Below are 16427 nucleotides of genomic sequence, written 5' to 3'. Positions count from 1 at the left end.
TCAAGTTCTCCAGTGATGATGACAATGATGACGGCAAGGAGGACACAAGGAATTCTCTCAGTCCACTGAGGGTGGACCCTAGAAAGGAATTCCTGATCATGAACACCAGGAGGCATTGTGTGGGGTCCTCAGGGGGCCGAGAAGAATCCTCTCCCCCCACCCCCACCCCCCACCAAAGATGTATGTATCAGGAGAGATGCTCTTTTCCTTGGTGCCTCAGGCTAAGGGGTTCCCCCGTATTCTGCCAGCCTGCGTGCTTGCCTGGGGGTGGGGGGTTCTTCCTTGCTGCCCCTTGCTCCCTACTCCCTCCCACCGACCACATACTGACTCCTGGCTGTGAAGCTCCCCGACGATCATCTAGTCCAAACCACTTACCCAACAGATAAGAAACCGAGGTCCAGCTGGGTGCAGTGACTTACCCAAGGTCACACCGAGCCAGGACCAGGGCTTAGATTTCTGACTCTCGGGCCAGAGAGTTGTCGTTTGTTCATATGACCCTGCCTCTTGTCACCTCATCCCCCACCCCCCACCCCAGTTCTGAGATCATGTGCCTCGATGCCCTCAGAACAGATGGCCTTGGCAGGACGCATCTCTGCCCTGGCATACCAGGTGAAGGGGCAGATCGAAGAGCCTGGCCCAAGGGCCAGTGCTTGGCCTGCAATGTTCCCGGGCACCAGCTGGTGTGGAGGAGGCATCCTCCAGCCCGAGGACCCGGTCACCGAAGATACGCATGTTCCTGTGGCCCCGGTAGCCCACCATCTGGAGAGAGTCACCAACGGGGGCTCTGCTGGTGGAGGGAGAGATAGCCCTGGAGCCAGCAGGGTGCCCAGGAAGCAGATGGCACATTTGGCATGCTGTCCTCCCCCACTTTCTCTCCACAGCTTTGCAAGCGGAGACTAACCCTCCCCCACCCCAGACCCCAGTCAGGCTGGGCTCTGCCCCCCCCCCCCCATCCCACGCCATTAATTCCCTGCAAGCAAGGCAAATGCGAATGTTCATTCATTCCCCTTGCCGCCTGCTCCCACTCTCCCTCCCCACTTTCTCCGTGACGGCTCTGGCCCGCGACTGTTCCTCCCACACGCTCTGCCAACTCGGAGGAGGCGGCGGCGAGGCCCCGCAGCCTGAGCCAGTCTCCTAGGGCGCATGCGCCGGCTCCCCCACATCCCGGCAAAGAGCCCCCTTCGGACTCAGGAGTCCCATCCCAGACCCCGTCCCAGCTTCCGGTCCCGCTTTTACAAGCTCTCCCTCCACACGCTCTAGTTTCCGTGCATGTGTGTGACCCGTGGGAGCCCGCTCACCGTCACACGGTAGTGGCACACGGGGAGGGCGGTGCAGAGGCCCTTCTAATCCCCATGTCTCATTAGGAGAAGCACAAGGCATGCTGATGGAAAGGAGGTGGCAGGCAGCGGGGACAGGACTCTGGCCAGTTGACCCCGTTGCTGCCCCTTGCATGGGCGGGGGTGGAAATTTCAGGAACCCTCCTGCTTTTTTGGACAACGTGTATATATTCCCTGCTGAGGCAGGCCACTCTGTGACCCTAAACACATTCCTCTTCCTTTCTCGGGCGCGCGCGCACACACACACACACACACACACACACACACACACACTGCAGGTTTTATATACTCCATGCCTTCCTACCTTTTGGCTTTTCTCTCCTGGTTATGTGATTCCCCCTCGCCCTTTCCCCCACCGCGCAAAATCTGATTCCTCCCTTAAGATCCAGCTCAAAAGATAGGAGTCCTTCTGGCGTCCCTCCACAGGGGTAGAGGCCCTCCCCACCATGCTCTTTGTACTCTGCCTTGCTACGAACACTTAGGACATGGAATTACTCCAAGGATTTCCCCCTTTACCAAGCTAAGAAGTCCTCAAGGGCATGGACAAGGATATGGCCTACCCTTAATTCTGAGCCGGGAACCTTGCACATAGTCGATGTCCACTGAACTAAAGCAGGTATTAAGGGGTGAGGCAGTTACCTGGCAGCTTTCGGCCTAAAGAAAATGGTGTAGGCCGGGAGGATCCCGAGCCCACTTCTGAAATCGACCTTCTATCTGAAGGCAGATTTCTGGGCACCCAGTTCTTGCCCTTCTGTGTGGCCTGTAGAATCTCTCTTCTCGGCCCTTGATATAGCTTTGCCACTCTTCCGTGTTTGTTAACTACATCTCCGCAACTAAACCGGAAGTTTTCCTTGGTCAGGAACGGTGACTGTTTTGTGTCTTTCGGTATCTGGCTCAGTAACGAGCCCGTGGGAGACCCCCAACAATTTGATATCTGCGGGTTGAAAGAATCCAAGCCTTTGGGCTTCAAATGTAACTCTCAGACTGCCGATCTGCCTTTAGGAATCGTGTTTTCTGACCGTCGTGAGTTGGGGAGAAATTTGCCGAGAAAAGGCGTTGGAACGGTTTTCTCAGAGTTTCTTAGGAATCAGATCCTTTCTCCACCCATCATCTCCTTAGAGCAGGTAAGGGGTGGGCGGCGGGAGGAGAAGGGTGGCAAGATAGCTCCAAGGCGCTCTTGACGTGTTCACACTGTCAAGTTCAAGCAGGATATTTTTCATATCGCTTTATTTCCTCTGCTGTGAAGCGTGTTGGGATGTAGAAGTTGTTTCACAAAGTTAACATGGTTTTGGAGAAAGAACAGATCTATGTAGAGTAACCTACACACCTACTTACACACCTGGACGCGTAGATGTCAATGGCACTGAAAGAATGAACTTGTGTGTGGAGGAGGGGCTTCCTCAAATCCTAGGGAAATCCCTTCTGGCTTACAGCTGCAGGGAGCAACGGAGGAAGCAGACTTAATCTAGACGGGCCGATGGGATGATGCCGATTGTGTTGCTGCTGGAGCGAAACAGTTTAGGTTTGCAGGGCCAGAAAGGACCCCTGCCCTCAGGGGAACCACAGGAGCTGTGCTCCCCCTGAGGGCCCCATGAGAGGGGCTGAGGTTTGCAAGGTGTGAAGGTGCAGAAGGGGGGCTTATCCAGGCTTAGCACGAGCTTGCTTATAGCCACAGTGATATACTGACTTCAAGCAGGAGCCTTGGAGAAACCAGCTGCCGCTAGGAAGAATGAGGCAGTTACATGGGAGCACAGCAGGGGTGGGGGGCACGGCGGGGGGAGGCTATGATGAAATGGGCCCCGTTTTCCGTAAATGAGCAAGAAAGACGAGATCAAGTACAATGGGAATTTCTTGAAGTTAAGGACCCGGCTTGATCCAATTTCTGAAACATCTCTGGAACTGGGTGGGCACGGTGTCTTACTTATTTCTAGAACATTCACCTCCACCAACATATACACTAGAGAGCTGTAGAGGGGCCGCGTCCCCTGGAGGGCGGAAGGGACAGAGGATGGGAGCAGGTCCTGTGGGGCCCAGGCTCTGCTTGGAGGCCGGTCAAGCCCCTCACTTGGCCCAGGCAGGGAGGGTGGGGGACTGTGAGGGGAGAGACAGTCCAGGTATGGAATAATTTACTGCAAGGGAAAGGGATAATATTAGATAATTGGAGCATGGTTTAAAGAGTGGAGCTGCAGACTAGAGCATGAATGCTGGAGAGGCCTCGGCGCACAGATGTGGGGACTGAGGGCAGAAGGGGCCGGCAAGGTCAGACAGCAAACAGGAACGAGCCATGTCCTCACCTGCGTTCCTGAAGGTTCCCACTTGTGCTCACCCACGATAGGAATCAGCCCCTGGCCTCAAGGCCTCTGTACCTTCGCGCCCTTTGCATCCCAGAGGAGAGGGAGACTGTGCACTTCCCCCCTGGCTCTTCAAGTTGGAACCTGAGGCCGGCTCCTTGACTTCGTGAAACCACCCCAGAGAGAGGCGAGGGGGAAGACGGGAGCCAGCTGTGACCTGTACCAGCCACCAGGTGTCACTGATGCGTCTGCCTTAGAGGGGGAAGCCAATTTGAACTTGTGGAGGAGGCTTCTGGGAGATTTCCAGGTGCTCCGCCTCTCCCAGAACACTTTCTCATGAACTGCTTCCGGGCTTTGGAGAGGCTTGGGCCGTCCACACTGATTGAGAACAGATGGCGGGGCAGGGCTAGTGGCTCTGCACCCTTCCCCGTGGACACTGTGTTGCCTGAGGCCTAGCCTCATGTCTAGATGGGCAAGGGGCTGTGGGACCATCTGCACCCACAAGGGCCCAACCCCAGGGCTCTTGACTCCCTCCCCCCCCCCCCCCCCCCCCCCCCCCCCCCCCGCTGGCCGATACCTAGTTCTTAAAGCTACTTTCCTGGGCTGTTCCTCCCTGTCCTTCCTCTGGAAAGAGCGAGCCCTGGCCAGAAGGGTGTGTGCTGAGGAGAGCCCCAGCTATCCCTGTGAAGAGACTGCCAGATGTGGATCCTTGCAGGAACCCCGACCCTCTGCCCTCCTTTGGCCATTCCCTTGCATTTCCTTGCCGGAGAACACAGGCGGTAAAGAGCCAGCACGATGTGTGTGGTGCCAGTGGGCAGGGAGGTGGGGTGGCAGTGTTAGAAGGCGGGATCCTTGGCTAAGGGGCCTTCTGGGGCCGGAGCTGTCCATCATGGCGGCGTCTCCAGCAGGACTTGCCGAACCTCACCTCTGGGCTCCTCCCGACCGTCTTCGGCTTGCTTTGGCCAGGACCAAGTTCCGCCGTCAGTCCGTGGCCCGGACTTACCCAGCAGTGACAGGGAGGAGGAGGACAGAAGAGGATGTGAAGTCTTTAGCTCCTGGGGCTAGAGGTTTGGGTGTGCTGTGGGTGTCTGTGAGCGGGGTGAACCCCATCTAGCCCTTAGGCGTCTTGCTCTAGAAGCCGCCGGTGCAGCGGCGTGTGTTGGCTAGGCCCTGCCTCAGGAAGGTGGGACGAGAAAGGCAAAGCTGGGAGCAAGAAACAAAGAGAAAACGAATGGTGGGCACCGGCACGTGGGCCACTAGCATTCAAGTGCGCTCAGAGGAGACCCAGGGGCAGCGTAAGGCCTAAATGACCACGGATTGCAGCAGGCGGAAGCACATCATGAGGTCCAGTGGGATGGGCGGCTTCAGGTGGTTCCCGTCCAGCCTCAGGTAGCGCAGGTGTGGCACGTTCTCCAGATCCGAGGAGAAGTCATGGAAGGCGACTAGATTGTTGGGGCAAATCTGGGTCCCATTGATCTCTGTGGAGGAAGAAGGGAGAGAAGTCAGCCAGCGAGGTGGGTGGGGGGTTGGGACACACGGGGCTGGAGGCAAACACGAGCAAGGAAGAGGGGAAGGACAGCTGAGGATAAGAACCCCGGGCTGGCCGCTGTCAGCGTGGGGAGTCTGCTTCAGATCTGTCCATCTCTCCCCGCCCCTCCCTCTCCACCCCCTCCCCCCACTCTCAAAAATAAAAAGAATAAAATAGAATACATAAAAAAGAAATTGAGTTCTCTTCTCTGGGATTGGCTGACCTTGGGGAGCCGTGACCTTGGGTGCATGGGTTTAATCTATTCATTTGCAGAACGAACTAAGTCAGAATCGATCAACCACTGTTAGCGGAAATTCACTCTGCAGAGTCCTGGAGGAAGTAAACTGCGAGCTGGACCTTCACACGTGGGTGGGACCACAGCAGGTGGAGACCTGGGGGATGGTGTTCTGATAGAGTGACCTATTCTGATAGAGTTGCAGAGGCCGCAAAGCTCACGGCGACGTCCGACATCCGGGAGTAGTAAATGGCACAATGAGATGCGCCAGGGCGATAAGCTGGGCAGGCAAGCAGTGGCCACGCTGTGGTTGGCTTTCCAATGGAAAACGAGATTCCACCTCTGCTCAGATGACATCGGATATGTCACCTTCCAAATGAATTTCTTAATCTCCCTAAACCTTGCCTCTTTCATTCATCATCATCTGTGGGGTCAGCATCATTGTTGCTGATGTTGGTTTCCTTCTTCCTCTCAATTCCTCATCAGAGTAGCAGAAAGAGCCCCGACAGACGTGGGTTTTCTTCCTATGACCGCTGTGACTTTGGCCCGTCACCTTGCCACCCTGACATTTCGTTCAAATCCGCGAAATGGGGACAGTGGTACCTGCCCCTCACCTCCGATGAGAGAATGCCGGTGAAGGCATTTTGCACACTGGAAAGGACGGGGCAGGTGGCAGCATTAAGATCATTGCTGAGAACGTGGTTATCACACTGACCCAGGGCTCACCCCGCCCATCCTGTCTGTCAGCGACATGGGTGACAGGCTGGGGGTAAGGGGTACCTGTGGAGGGGGTGTGATTTTTCGGACTTCAGCCTCAAAAGGCTGGTTATCTGCTAGCCGCCTGCTCTTCCATAACCCGATCGAAACCTGTGAGCCCTTTATTGAAGTATTCTTTCTGCCTGTTTTCCCGACCCGTCTAGCTTTCTGGGGGTAATGCATGCCATCAGCTTACTACCTGCAGGATAAAATTAGAGTTTCCCCTTTTCCTGAATTTGTTTTTTTGCAACCTTTGAAAAAGCCCTCCCCTAGCGGTACCTGGGTGGCTCAGTCGGGTGAGCGGCAGACTTCGGCTCAGGCCGTGACCTCGTGGTTCATGAGCCTGCCTGGGATTCTCTCTCTCCCCCTCGCTCTGCCTCTCCCCCACTTGTGTTTACTCTCTTTCTCTCTCAAAATAAATAAACTTAAAATGAAAGCCCTCCCCCACTTTCTGTAATTATTCCAGATGAGTGAATGGGACTGGTCTCCCATTCATTTGTTTCAAGATTGTCGAAATTCAACGATCTCCCTCTCATTCTTGGGCTCGGAAACTAAGGATTGCTGATATGATTTCGGGGCTACGTCCCTTTTCCCTCGGTCCCCTTCATCCCATAGCTGCTGCGTTCCTGGTATGGATGTAGCCTGGTTTTATTCAAGGACCAGATGGGATTCTCCCTTGTTCTTAAAGCTTTCTGTTGATGGCTCTCCTCGGACCTGACATGTTTGATCAAAGCAAAACTGGGACTTCCAGCCTCTTCTTCTGGGCTGTGATTTTTATCCAAAGCCCAGGATCCTAGAAGTGCAGCTGAGGCAAATTCTGCCTGAAATGTACTATCTTCTATGACTAAATAGTCCAGCCTTCCAGATAGATTCAGAAAGAGCCTTCACACTGACATGTTTCTCTGGCTGCCACTTTTTTTTTTTTTTGCCAGCTGCCTATCCTGAGTATGCGGCTGCCAGTCTGTGTACATCTTCAAGAGATTCTTCTAAACCTCGTTTTAGTCTTGCTATCACAGCTTCTGCGGCAGACAGGCCCAGGACATTTCAGGGCAGGCATTTAAATGTCACCGTTCCGCTTTCACGAGAATGTCCATGACTCTATTCCGTGTCAACCCTACCACCTGTAGATCCGGAGGGCAGAGGAGCTGGGGCTAACGAGAAGGGACAGAGGAAGACAAGCTGTTACCCTCCAAGCGTGGTACTCTAGGCACGTGATGTTAACCTACCAAATCCTCATATCGACTTTGTGACAGAAAGTACTATTCCCATTCTCACTTTACAGATGAGAAAACTTCTGTAGAGCTGACCCCTCTCTTCAAGGTCATACAGATAGTAAGTGACACGGTCAAGATTTGAAGTCCAGTGCCAAGTGGGGTGCTTTTTGGCTCCACCTCCTCCCCCCCAGTGCTCCCAAGAAAGGGTTGAGGCAACAAGAACCTCCCCTTCCCTGGCTGTGGCCGTGGCCGCGGCCCTGCCCCACCCCCACTCACTCTCTATGCTGTTGTTGTTGAGGTACAGGTGCTCCAGATTGTTGCTGATGGCGGGCACGCTGCTGATCTTGTTGTGGGACAGGTGGAGCACCAGCAGATTGGAGATGTTGAAGGAGTTCTTGGGCAGCCCTCTGTCTGACAGCCTGTTGTAGTTAAGGCGAATGAAGGCGAGGTTGGGGAAGCCCTTGAAGTAGCCATTAGGGATGGTCTCGATCCTGTTGCTGTCCAGGTAGAGCTGGTGGATGGCCGCGGGGACCTTGGGTGGCATCTTTCTCAGGATGTTGTGGGCCAGGTTGAGTTGCATGAGGTTCTTGAGGCCCTGGAAGGTGTCGGGCTTGAAGACGCCATCACTCAGCTTGTTGTGTTGGAGATCCAGGAGCAGCAGGCTCTCTAGCTTGCTGAAGACGCCGGGTGGGATCCTGGAGATCTGGTTCTGGCTCAGCCTCAGCTGCTCCAGGTTCCGGGGCAGGGCTGACGGCACCTCTTCGAGCTGGTTCTTCTCCATGTAGAGGAAAACCAGACTGGGTAGTTTCTCCAGTACCTTCTGGTCTATCTTGCGAATTCGGTTGTTATCCAGGTTGATCCACCTCAGGCCCGTGGCGTTCTGGAAGGACTCCACTGGGAGCTCAGTTATGAAGTTGTTCTGGAGATAGAGGTAATGGATGCGGGGTGGGATGACGGGGACCTTTCGAAGGTTGCGGCTGTCACAGTAGAGGGCAGAAGGGAAGTCAGAGGGGCAGTAGCATTCCCGGGGGCAGTCAGGGAAGATAGATGGAGGGCCTGGTGGGAGGGGAGGGGGCAGGTCTGTAGGCTCTGATGGCTCATGGGGCTGAACAAAGCCGGGTGTGGGCCTGGGTCTGGGCCTGGGCCTGGGCCTAGGTCTTGGGCGTCTTGTCAGCTGGCCTTGGGCCACTGAGGCCAAGATGAGGAGAAGTGGGAGGATCCAGCAGAGGGATGACCTCATGATCCAGGTGATGTACCTGCAGGGAGGAGACACATGAGATCATTAGCCATCTGGGCCTCCATAGTCAGGGGCCCTGTGTTGGTGGCTAGAGTTGGCCAGGATGGGTGCCAGGGGGGCTGTGGGAGGGGCCTGTAGAAGCACTCTTCATTTGCCCGTATCCAGCAGATGGGAAAATAACAAGGGCTTGAGGGTCCAGACCCCTGGCCCAGAGGCCTAGCTGCTCAGTATGTTAAGCCTGCTCTGGCAAGGGTGAGCCATCCTTACAGAAAGCACGTTGGCTGTGAATCGGGAGCTCTGGGGCTTGCTGGAGAAGACCTTAACCCTAACCTACCCCTAACCCCTAACCTTAACCCTAACCCTAACCTCTCTAGCACTCGGTCTCCCTATCTGCAGCAAGAGAAAATCATCCTTGTTCCTGTAAGAGGGATGTTAGGAAACATAGAGTCCTAAGTGTTCCATCTGGAAGCGTCCTTAGAGATCCCGTAACCCAGTGGTGTTCAAACTGTGCCTCTGTTTCTGTGGAGCACCCCCAAGGGAGGGAGACCGAGTGGGCGGATCTGAGGCACCCCACCTCACCCCCGTGCCAACCCGAGCAGTCCCTTTGTTTTCAAATCTGTTATGTATAGAGGACTGGCCAAAGCGCGTATTTGAAAGAAGAGTTGTGTTGCTAAAAATGGTTTGAAATCCACCAATCAAGCCCAGACTCCACTGTTTACAAAAATTAAGCACTGGAGGGAAGAAGCGGCGTGCCAAGCAAGGGCAGGAAGCTGTTTAACAGCAAGCCCAGGACAAAGACCCAGGTCTCCTGCCTTCCAGAGCAGGGCTCGTGGAGGTCCTGGAAAGGAAGGAAAGTGCTGTAGACACGCTTGTATCTTGTGTCTGCCCCTGCTCACTCCTTACCCCTGTGCTCAGCGCTGGTCTTTGCCAGCAGGAGGCATACCAAGAATTTCTCCCCAGATGTGGAGGCTCCTATGAAAATAAACAGGGAAGGGATCAAAAGCTGTGGGTAAATCACTTTCATTTCTTCGGACATGATACTGCTGCCCCCATATCCACTGGAGCTGGTGGTTTTGAGACAGGATATGAAGAAGAACTTCCCGCTAGCCTCTGTGACATAGCGGAGTAGGTCACTGAAGGATATTTGGGGGTTGTGCTCCCAGTGGCTCTGATGACCCTTCAGAGGGAGTCACGTGGTTTGCGTTGACCTAAGCTGGAGAAAAAGCAATAGACCCGGGCTGCAGACAGAAAGTGGCAGCTCCCACGGGCTTCCTCCCCTCCCCTGGCTGCGAAGGGGGCAGGGAGGGGTTTCCTGTTCCCTCCCCTCCACAGGGCCATCAGCCGTAGGACACTCCCCTCTGGTCTGCAGCCAGGGTCCCAGTTCCCACACTGCTTCCCCAGGCCCTCCTTGCTGATTCCTCACAACGCGGTGGTCTGTCCCTCCCCTCCTGGGGTCTGGGGCACGGGGAACAGGCTTGCTGGGGTCCTCTGAGCAAGAGCGGGCTGCCGAGTGTCCCCACCTGCATCTGGACCCTGGGATCCCTGCATCGGTTCCAGGCCTCTTGCTGTCTTTCCTCTGAGCCCACATCAGCTTAGACTCCTCCCTTGCATGCTTCTTGCTGGCTTTGCTCAAAGGAAGATGATAGAAGCCTGGCACCAGCTGCTTCGTCCTGGGCCAGGTGCTCAGGAGGCACCGAGGGTGACAAGAAATAGGAGAGAGGGAGAGAGGGCAGAGCTCAACCCTGAGGGGCGGAGGGTGTCTCCCTTCACCTTTCACACACACACACACACACACACACACACACGCTCCCCTCTCTGTACCATACACCTATGTGTATGGTCCACATGCCATGTGCGTGCGTGCCTGTCCTTACATAGTACACTGAGAATGGGAGGGGGGTAAAGGGAGGGGGAAGGAAGGAGGACAGGAAGGGAATGAGGGAGGGAGGGAAGACAGATGAGCAGGAAGGAGGCAAGAGATTGCCCTGCAGCCTCTGTTGCCCTCCACCTCCGTCCAGAGGGGTCTCTCCCCAGGCAGGCTCCTCCAAGGGGGTCCACGGGGGCCATTTCCCCGGGGCCTCCTACCACAAAGAACCCCACAGTTAGATTCTTGACGTTAGCTCCAGCTGAGGATCCAACAGTCCCCAAAGGACTGGAAAGAGAAGACATTCATTGTAAACTGAACTTGAGTCTTGCTGCCGGGGCCCGTACCCCTTATTGACTGATGATTTATGAATTAACAGTTTACTAGCCCTGTGCTTTTCTTGAAAATAGCACAGTCATATGCATTTCAAGGGGGTGGTTCAAGGGTCCGTATGCTAAAAACAAACATTTTTTAAAGCCCCCAATTTCGTGACCCTTTTTGTTTTGACACGTCTTTATTTTCCAATTACCTGGAAGCTGGAAATGGGCAAAAGGCTTCCCAGCACTGGCTGCGTGGGGCTCCCTATTTCCCCTCCTTGCCCTTGTCACCCAAAGCGTCTACCAGGTACTGGGCCCCGAGTCATGCAAATAAAGCTGGTCCAGAGCTTGCAGCAAAGATCGCTCTTCTCAGAGCCATTAGGAGGTTTTAGAGGAAAAGTTCTCTGTGCCTGTTCCGTGGAGAAACACTGGATGGATCTGTTCAGCAACCCTTCTCTTAGCCCCACGGCTCAACCACTCTGTGTGTGTGTGTGTGTGTGTGTGTGTGTGTGCGTGCGCGCACGCGCCCATGCTTCTTTCTTGAGAAAACAGAGCTCATTTCTAAGGCTTTTCTCTTTAGGCAACGCCTCTTCCTGCTGGAGCCTAACTGTCCAGAGGGGGAGGTCCCGACAGCTCAGCCATTGCCCTGGCAATACACAGCGATGTCTTACGTCCCCCAAAGCGAATCTGTGTGACAGGGTGGAGGTCCCTAGACTCCAGGGGAGTCATAACCCGCCCCCCCAACCCCCAACAAAGCCCGAAGTCACACTTTCTTATGTTCCTGCCTTCCAGAGCCTTCTGTCCAATCAAAAACTCCCTTAGGGTGGGTCATAAGTGTGCGTGATTTTTAAATTTCGTATGCTTTTGCAAGCACACCGCCCCAGCGTTCTGGGCGTTTCGCAGCGTTCTGCTGGGCTGTGTTCACTGCTTAGTCAATGGGCGCCTGTTAACCAGCTACAAGCACTAACCTCCCGCTGTCCTGGGCACGGGCTCTCAGAGACCTGCTGCTTCACGGGGGCAAAGCCCAGCCCAACATTCACTCTCTCCAGTTAAAAACATTTCCTACGAGAGTTCTCATTTGGAATTTCAGTTCCAAGTATTGGAGATCTGGGCTTGACTTCTGGCTCGGACCCTCCTCCCCAGGCCCCAGGCTCCTCATGTGTGTGGGGATGAAATGAAATCACACACACGCAGGCATGTCGTAGAACATTGAAATCTCTACAAGGGGCAGGGGTTTCACATATTCATCTGTTTGTTTATAAAAGAGTAGGTTCTCTAGGGAAGCTCTGATTTTTAAAGTGAGATAGCCCGCATCCCTACCTAGCTCCTGAATTCATTCATTTAAGGCTTGAAACCCAGGACTAACGTTGAGACGCAGGGCAGGGCTGGGTTGAGGTTCGCGTGGGTTTGCCAAGTCAGTAAGAGCAAGTTTAAGGGTAGTTGGCTTTGCGTGGAGAGTGTGGGATTGGGGTCGGCCTGGAAGTCAGGTTGGCCTGACAGAAGAAGGTTTACTCCACGCTACGGTCGACCCTTGAGCAACACGGGTTTGGATTGCGCGGGTCTGCTAATGCGCAGATGTTTTTCAATATATCTATGTACGGCCCTGTAAATGTATTTTCTCTTCCTTCTGATGTTTTAAAATAACATGGTCCTTTCTCTAGCTTACTTCATCGTCGGAATGCAGCATATAATACATACAGCATACAAAGCATGTGTTTATCCACTGTTGGTTGATGTTATCGGTGAAGCTCCTGGTCAATAGTAGGCTATCAGTAGTTAAGTTTTGGGGGAATCAAAAGTTATATGCCGATTTTCAACTGTGCAGTGGCGGGGGAGAGACTGGCACCCCTAACCTTGAGTTTTTCTAAGGGTCAACTGTACTCATTGGTAGTTTTTTTTCTTGTCAGATTTCCTGCCTAGCTGGTCACCCCTAAGCCTCCGTGGCTTAACCCAGCCAGCATCCCTGCCGCGGAGAATGGGGGTGCCCCCTGCCCCAGGGCTGTGCCCATTGGGATGACCCTCTTTCTTCGCTTCCTTCTTTCCGTTCTAAACTCAGACATTTGAAAGCTGTCCTCCCCTTTTCTCTTTCCAAAGCCCAGAAGGACGAAGTCAAGAGAATCGGGTGATCATTTGTGAACAGAGGAGTGAGACAGCCTCAGGCTGCCTGTACCCCTTTTAAGGCCTCCAAGTAGGGCTGTGTGGACTTGTGTGGTCGTCAGGTAAGGAAAGGGCTGTGGAGGCATGATGAATTCAACACACTATTGATGCAGCTGGGGGTGAATCAGAATACATGGGAGCCTGACTGGGGCGCTGGGGAGGGAGATTTGTGAATTCTCAGCCCATCTTCTGCTACTTAGCTACGTGGCCCTGTCCTCAGCCTCAGTTTCCTTATCTGTAAAATGGAGATAACAAGTCTTCCCTATCCCTCTATTCCTCACTCAGCTGTTGTCAGAAACAAGTGTGATAAGCGACTTTAAAATGAACCACAGATCAACAAATACTAAAAATAAATATAACACTATTATGGAGAGACCATCTGTCTCCCCAGCGTCTACCACAAGGCAAAGTGTAAACACAATGAAGTTTTTTTGGTCTGAGGCCACTAGTCCAGAAGAGCAAGTTTTCCATTCCAAGGGACTAAGGACAAAATGGGACGGGATGACGGTCCTCCTCTGACAGCCTGTCGCCTCCTCGTATCCTTCGTTCTGCCTCCCTCTCCCGGTATCTCCACCCCCTGAAGAAAGCCTAGAAGAATCTGTCTGATGCCTTCAGCACTTCTATCTAGATCTGGGTCTCAACCCTGCAACTCTTCGGTTGCTCAGCTGGATACCGTGGGCAAACCTCCCACCTCTACCAACCTCCAGTGTCCTCATCTGTAACGTGGGCACATTAACCCCTTCTTAGCAGATTGCTTTGAGGGTTAAATAAGTAAATGTGTTTAAAGTGAGTGCTCAGTGAATGTTAAGCTGTTGTTGACATTTTTTCGAAGCAATGGGGTCTCTTTAACTTGGCCAGAGGGCAACCCTGCCCTCTACCCAAAGGTAGGGATTCTCCCAGGTGGGTACTGGCTGGTGGCTTTCCCCCAGCTCTTAGACACCCAGCAACCTCCTCCCTTGGGGTCCTTGAGACCACACTTGGGCCTTAGAATCAACTATTTGGAGACCGTAGAAGCTCCCCAGCCGCCCGGGGGAAGGTTCACTTTGTCTTTCCAATTCACTAACCCCACCTGAAGTCTTTCTAGAGCAGGTGAAGGGATGCTGACCAGGTAAGGTACAGGCTCACTTCTTTAGCAGGCCCTGGAGCCCCCTGTGATCCATGACTTCCCCTCCCAACCTCTTGCACCTGGCTTTTTGTGGCCTCTTCCAGCCTTGATGTGCTTCCTTCACATGCCCCATAAGTGGGGCTGCCCACCGGGGAGGTGAAGGGGGAGTGCAGAGCTTGGTGTTCAGCCCATCCTCTGAGCACATCGGAACAGACAGCTGTTGGGCAGGAGGAGAGGGGATCTAGAAGGGATGGGGAAGGGCCCAGTGCAGTGCTCAAGCAGATTAGCAAGTGAGAGGACACATAAGCTCTTTGGAGCTATTTTGGGGGGAACTCTCTTTCTGGAAGGTTCCCTATGATATGGTTGCCGCAGCTTGCAAGGAAGAGGCCCACAGCAGATCTTCCCTGTCCCTTCAGGTGCACGTTCCCACTCCTCGGAAGAGGGTGGCCCATTCAGGACACCCTGGAGGTCCTCCACCGCCGGTCCTTGTCCAGGAAACTGCACAGCCCTTCTGCCCAGCTAACACTGCCCAGGCATGGGTCTCTCTCAGGCCCCTCATTCAGGTGCTCAAACCCTAGCTGACCATCAGGATCCCCCCGAGTATTAAACAACAGTAGATTCCTGGGTTCCATCCCATAGGTCTATATTTTTAGTAGGCTCCCCCTCCCCCACAGGTAATTTTGAAGATCGACCACATTTGGCAACCCTGATCTGCCCACCGCTACCTGTCCTGGGACAGCACTCTCTCTGCTTTTGTAGAGGCATAAGGTGGGGGGAGTTGTGGAGGAGGGGGTCCAACCTACTAGGAAATGGGACCCATTCGATTATCCACTTCAACCTCCCCCTCCCTGACCGATGGAGGAATTACCGTCTTTTTGCCCTCTGCCACAAGGACCCCTCGCCAAGCTGGGATGATTTTGAAATTGCTTTAAAGAGAAATCTTCTCTGGCTGCCCACAGGGAAAAAAAAAAAATCAATGAACTGTCCCCAGAGCTGGGAAGTAGGACCTCCAAGGCTTAGAAGCTGGGTTGCTCTCTTCCCTTTCTTTCCAAAAGCCAAGTGGTTTGGACCAGAGAGGGAAACTCAGAGCTATTGGGAAGACACCGTGCAAGTTGGAAAGGCACTTTTTTTTCCTTCCTCCTACCCAATTCATTTCTAAAGAACGAAGCAACCCTTCCAGCGCCTGCCCTGGTTCATCTCCTCCCTGCTCGGCCTCACTCAGGACACATGATTTTCTTTTGGCTCTGCTATCTCAGTGGGAGACCCACTTTCTCTTTGCTCTTACAGCTGGGGAGGCATGTGAGAGGGTGAGAGACAAGACGGAGAGACCGAGAGAGACAGAGGCTGAGTGTGTGTGTGTGTGTGTGTGTGCGCTGGCACCCAGTCACTATGTGGTTTAGCTCTGCACGTCGGATGCAGTCAGAGAGGGGACGGACAGGACACCTTCATATTGTGTGTGTATTGACGTGAGTGTGCAGGGAAAGTGCGGTCTCCCCGGGACGTGTGTGCGCCTGTGGTGGCCCGTGACAGTATGCGAAAGGTGCAAGGAAATGGGTTCTAGAGTCGGGTTTCCATAGAAACACCTGAGGTGTAGGAACACTGTGTGCAGCCTAACTCCCTGTGCGACGGCAGACATCGGCGCCCAGAAGGTGTGACTTTTGCATCAGGCAAATACGTAGGCACGGAATGAGGGAGAGAAGGTAGTGGAGGAGGGCGCAGAAGAAATGGGGAAGGCTAACTGGAGCTCATTTGAAAGGCAAAAAGGTGGGAGGAAGGAAGGAGGCAAGGAGGACGTAGAGACCAGATCAGTAACATCAGCTGGACAGAGCAGGAGGAAACCTGCTGGAGGAAGGGGTCTTTCCCCCCCGCATCTCCCCACTGGGCTTACCTGCACACACCTGCCTCTCCTCTGAGCTGTGGGTTTATTCCCCAGGCAAGGCTCCCCCTCTTCCTCCCCCACCCTTCGGTGGAGCTGTGGCAGCAGAGAGCCAGCTAGAAGTTCTGATCTCCCGGTGGTGCCTGCCCGCTTGTGTTTGCCTGACTTTGCTTCTACCAGATCCTAGTGGGGTGGGGAGGTTAGGTTAGGGGGAGGGATGGGCAGATTGCAGGGAGGGAGGAGAAGGAGGAGGGAGGGGAGGGAGGGAGGAGGAAGGAGGGAGGGAGGGAGGGAGCTTGGGAAAGGAGGAATGACAACAATAAAGTCTTTATTTGGCAGCCAAAACTCCCAAAGACTTCATCCACACACCATGCCCACTAACGGACTCGTTTTTAATAACATTTCCTTCTGTTGCTGCTGCTTCTGGGGGGGAGATTGTTTGACCCATGTTTGGAAAACAAGCCAAATGAACAGAGGAAACAGGCATGAAAAGCAACCTCTGTACAGGCC

At 54.0% G+C, this 16427-nt stretch overlaps 1 protein-coding gene across 2 annotated transcripts; it reads right to left on the bottom strand.

Annotated features, from left to right (window-relative positions):
* Positions 1-2547: 2547 nt before the first annotated feature.
* On the bottom strand, positions 2548-16090 carry PRELP (proline and arginine rich end leucine rich repeat protein). 2 transcript variants are annotated; one of them, XM_047841134.1, is made up of 3 exons: positions 15930-16090; positions 7638-8617; positions 2548-5106 (listed from the first exon to the last, which is right to left on the bottom strand). In XM_047841134.1, the coding sequence occupies exons 2-3, from the start codon at positions 8599-8601 to the stop codon at positions 4931-4933; spliced, it is 1140 nt and encodes a 379-aa protein (XP_047697090.1). In that variant the 5' UTR covers positions 8602-8617; positions 15930-16090; the 3' UTR covers positions 2548-4930. The 2 variants fall into 2 exon arrangements, with proteins under 2 accessions (XP_047697090.1, XP_047697091.1); XM_047841135.1 differs by having other exon boundaries at positions 15940-16090.
* Between the last annotated feature and the right edge of the window lie 337 nt (positions 16091-16427).

Source organism: Prionailurus viverrinus, chromosome F1 (assembly GCF_022837055.1).
Source record: "Prionailurus viverrinus isolate Anna chromosome F1, UM_Priviv_1.0, whole genome shotgun sequence".
Classification (NCBI taxonomy): Eukaryota; Metazoa; Chordata; class Mammalia; order Carnivora; family Felidae; genus Prionailurus; species Prionailurus viverrinus.
Note: the sequence above shows the minus strand (reverse complement) of the source record. Positions and strands in the feature narration are given on the sequence as shown.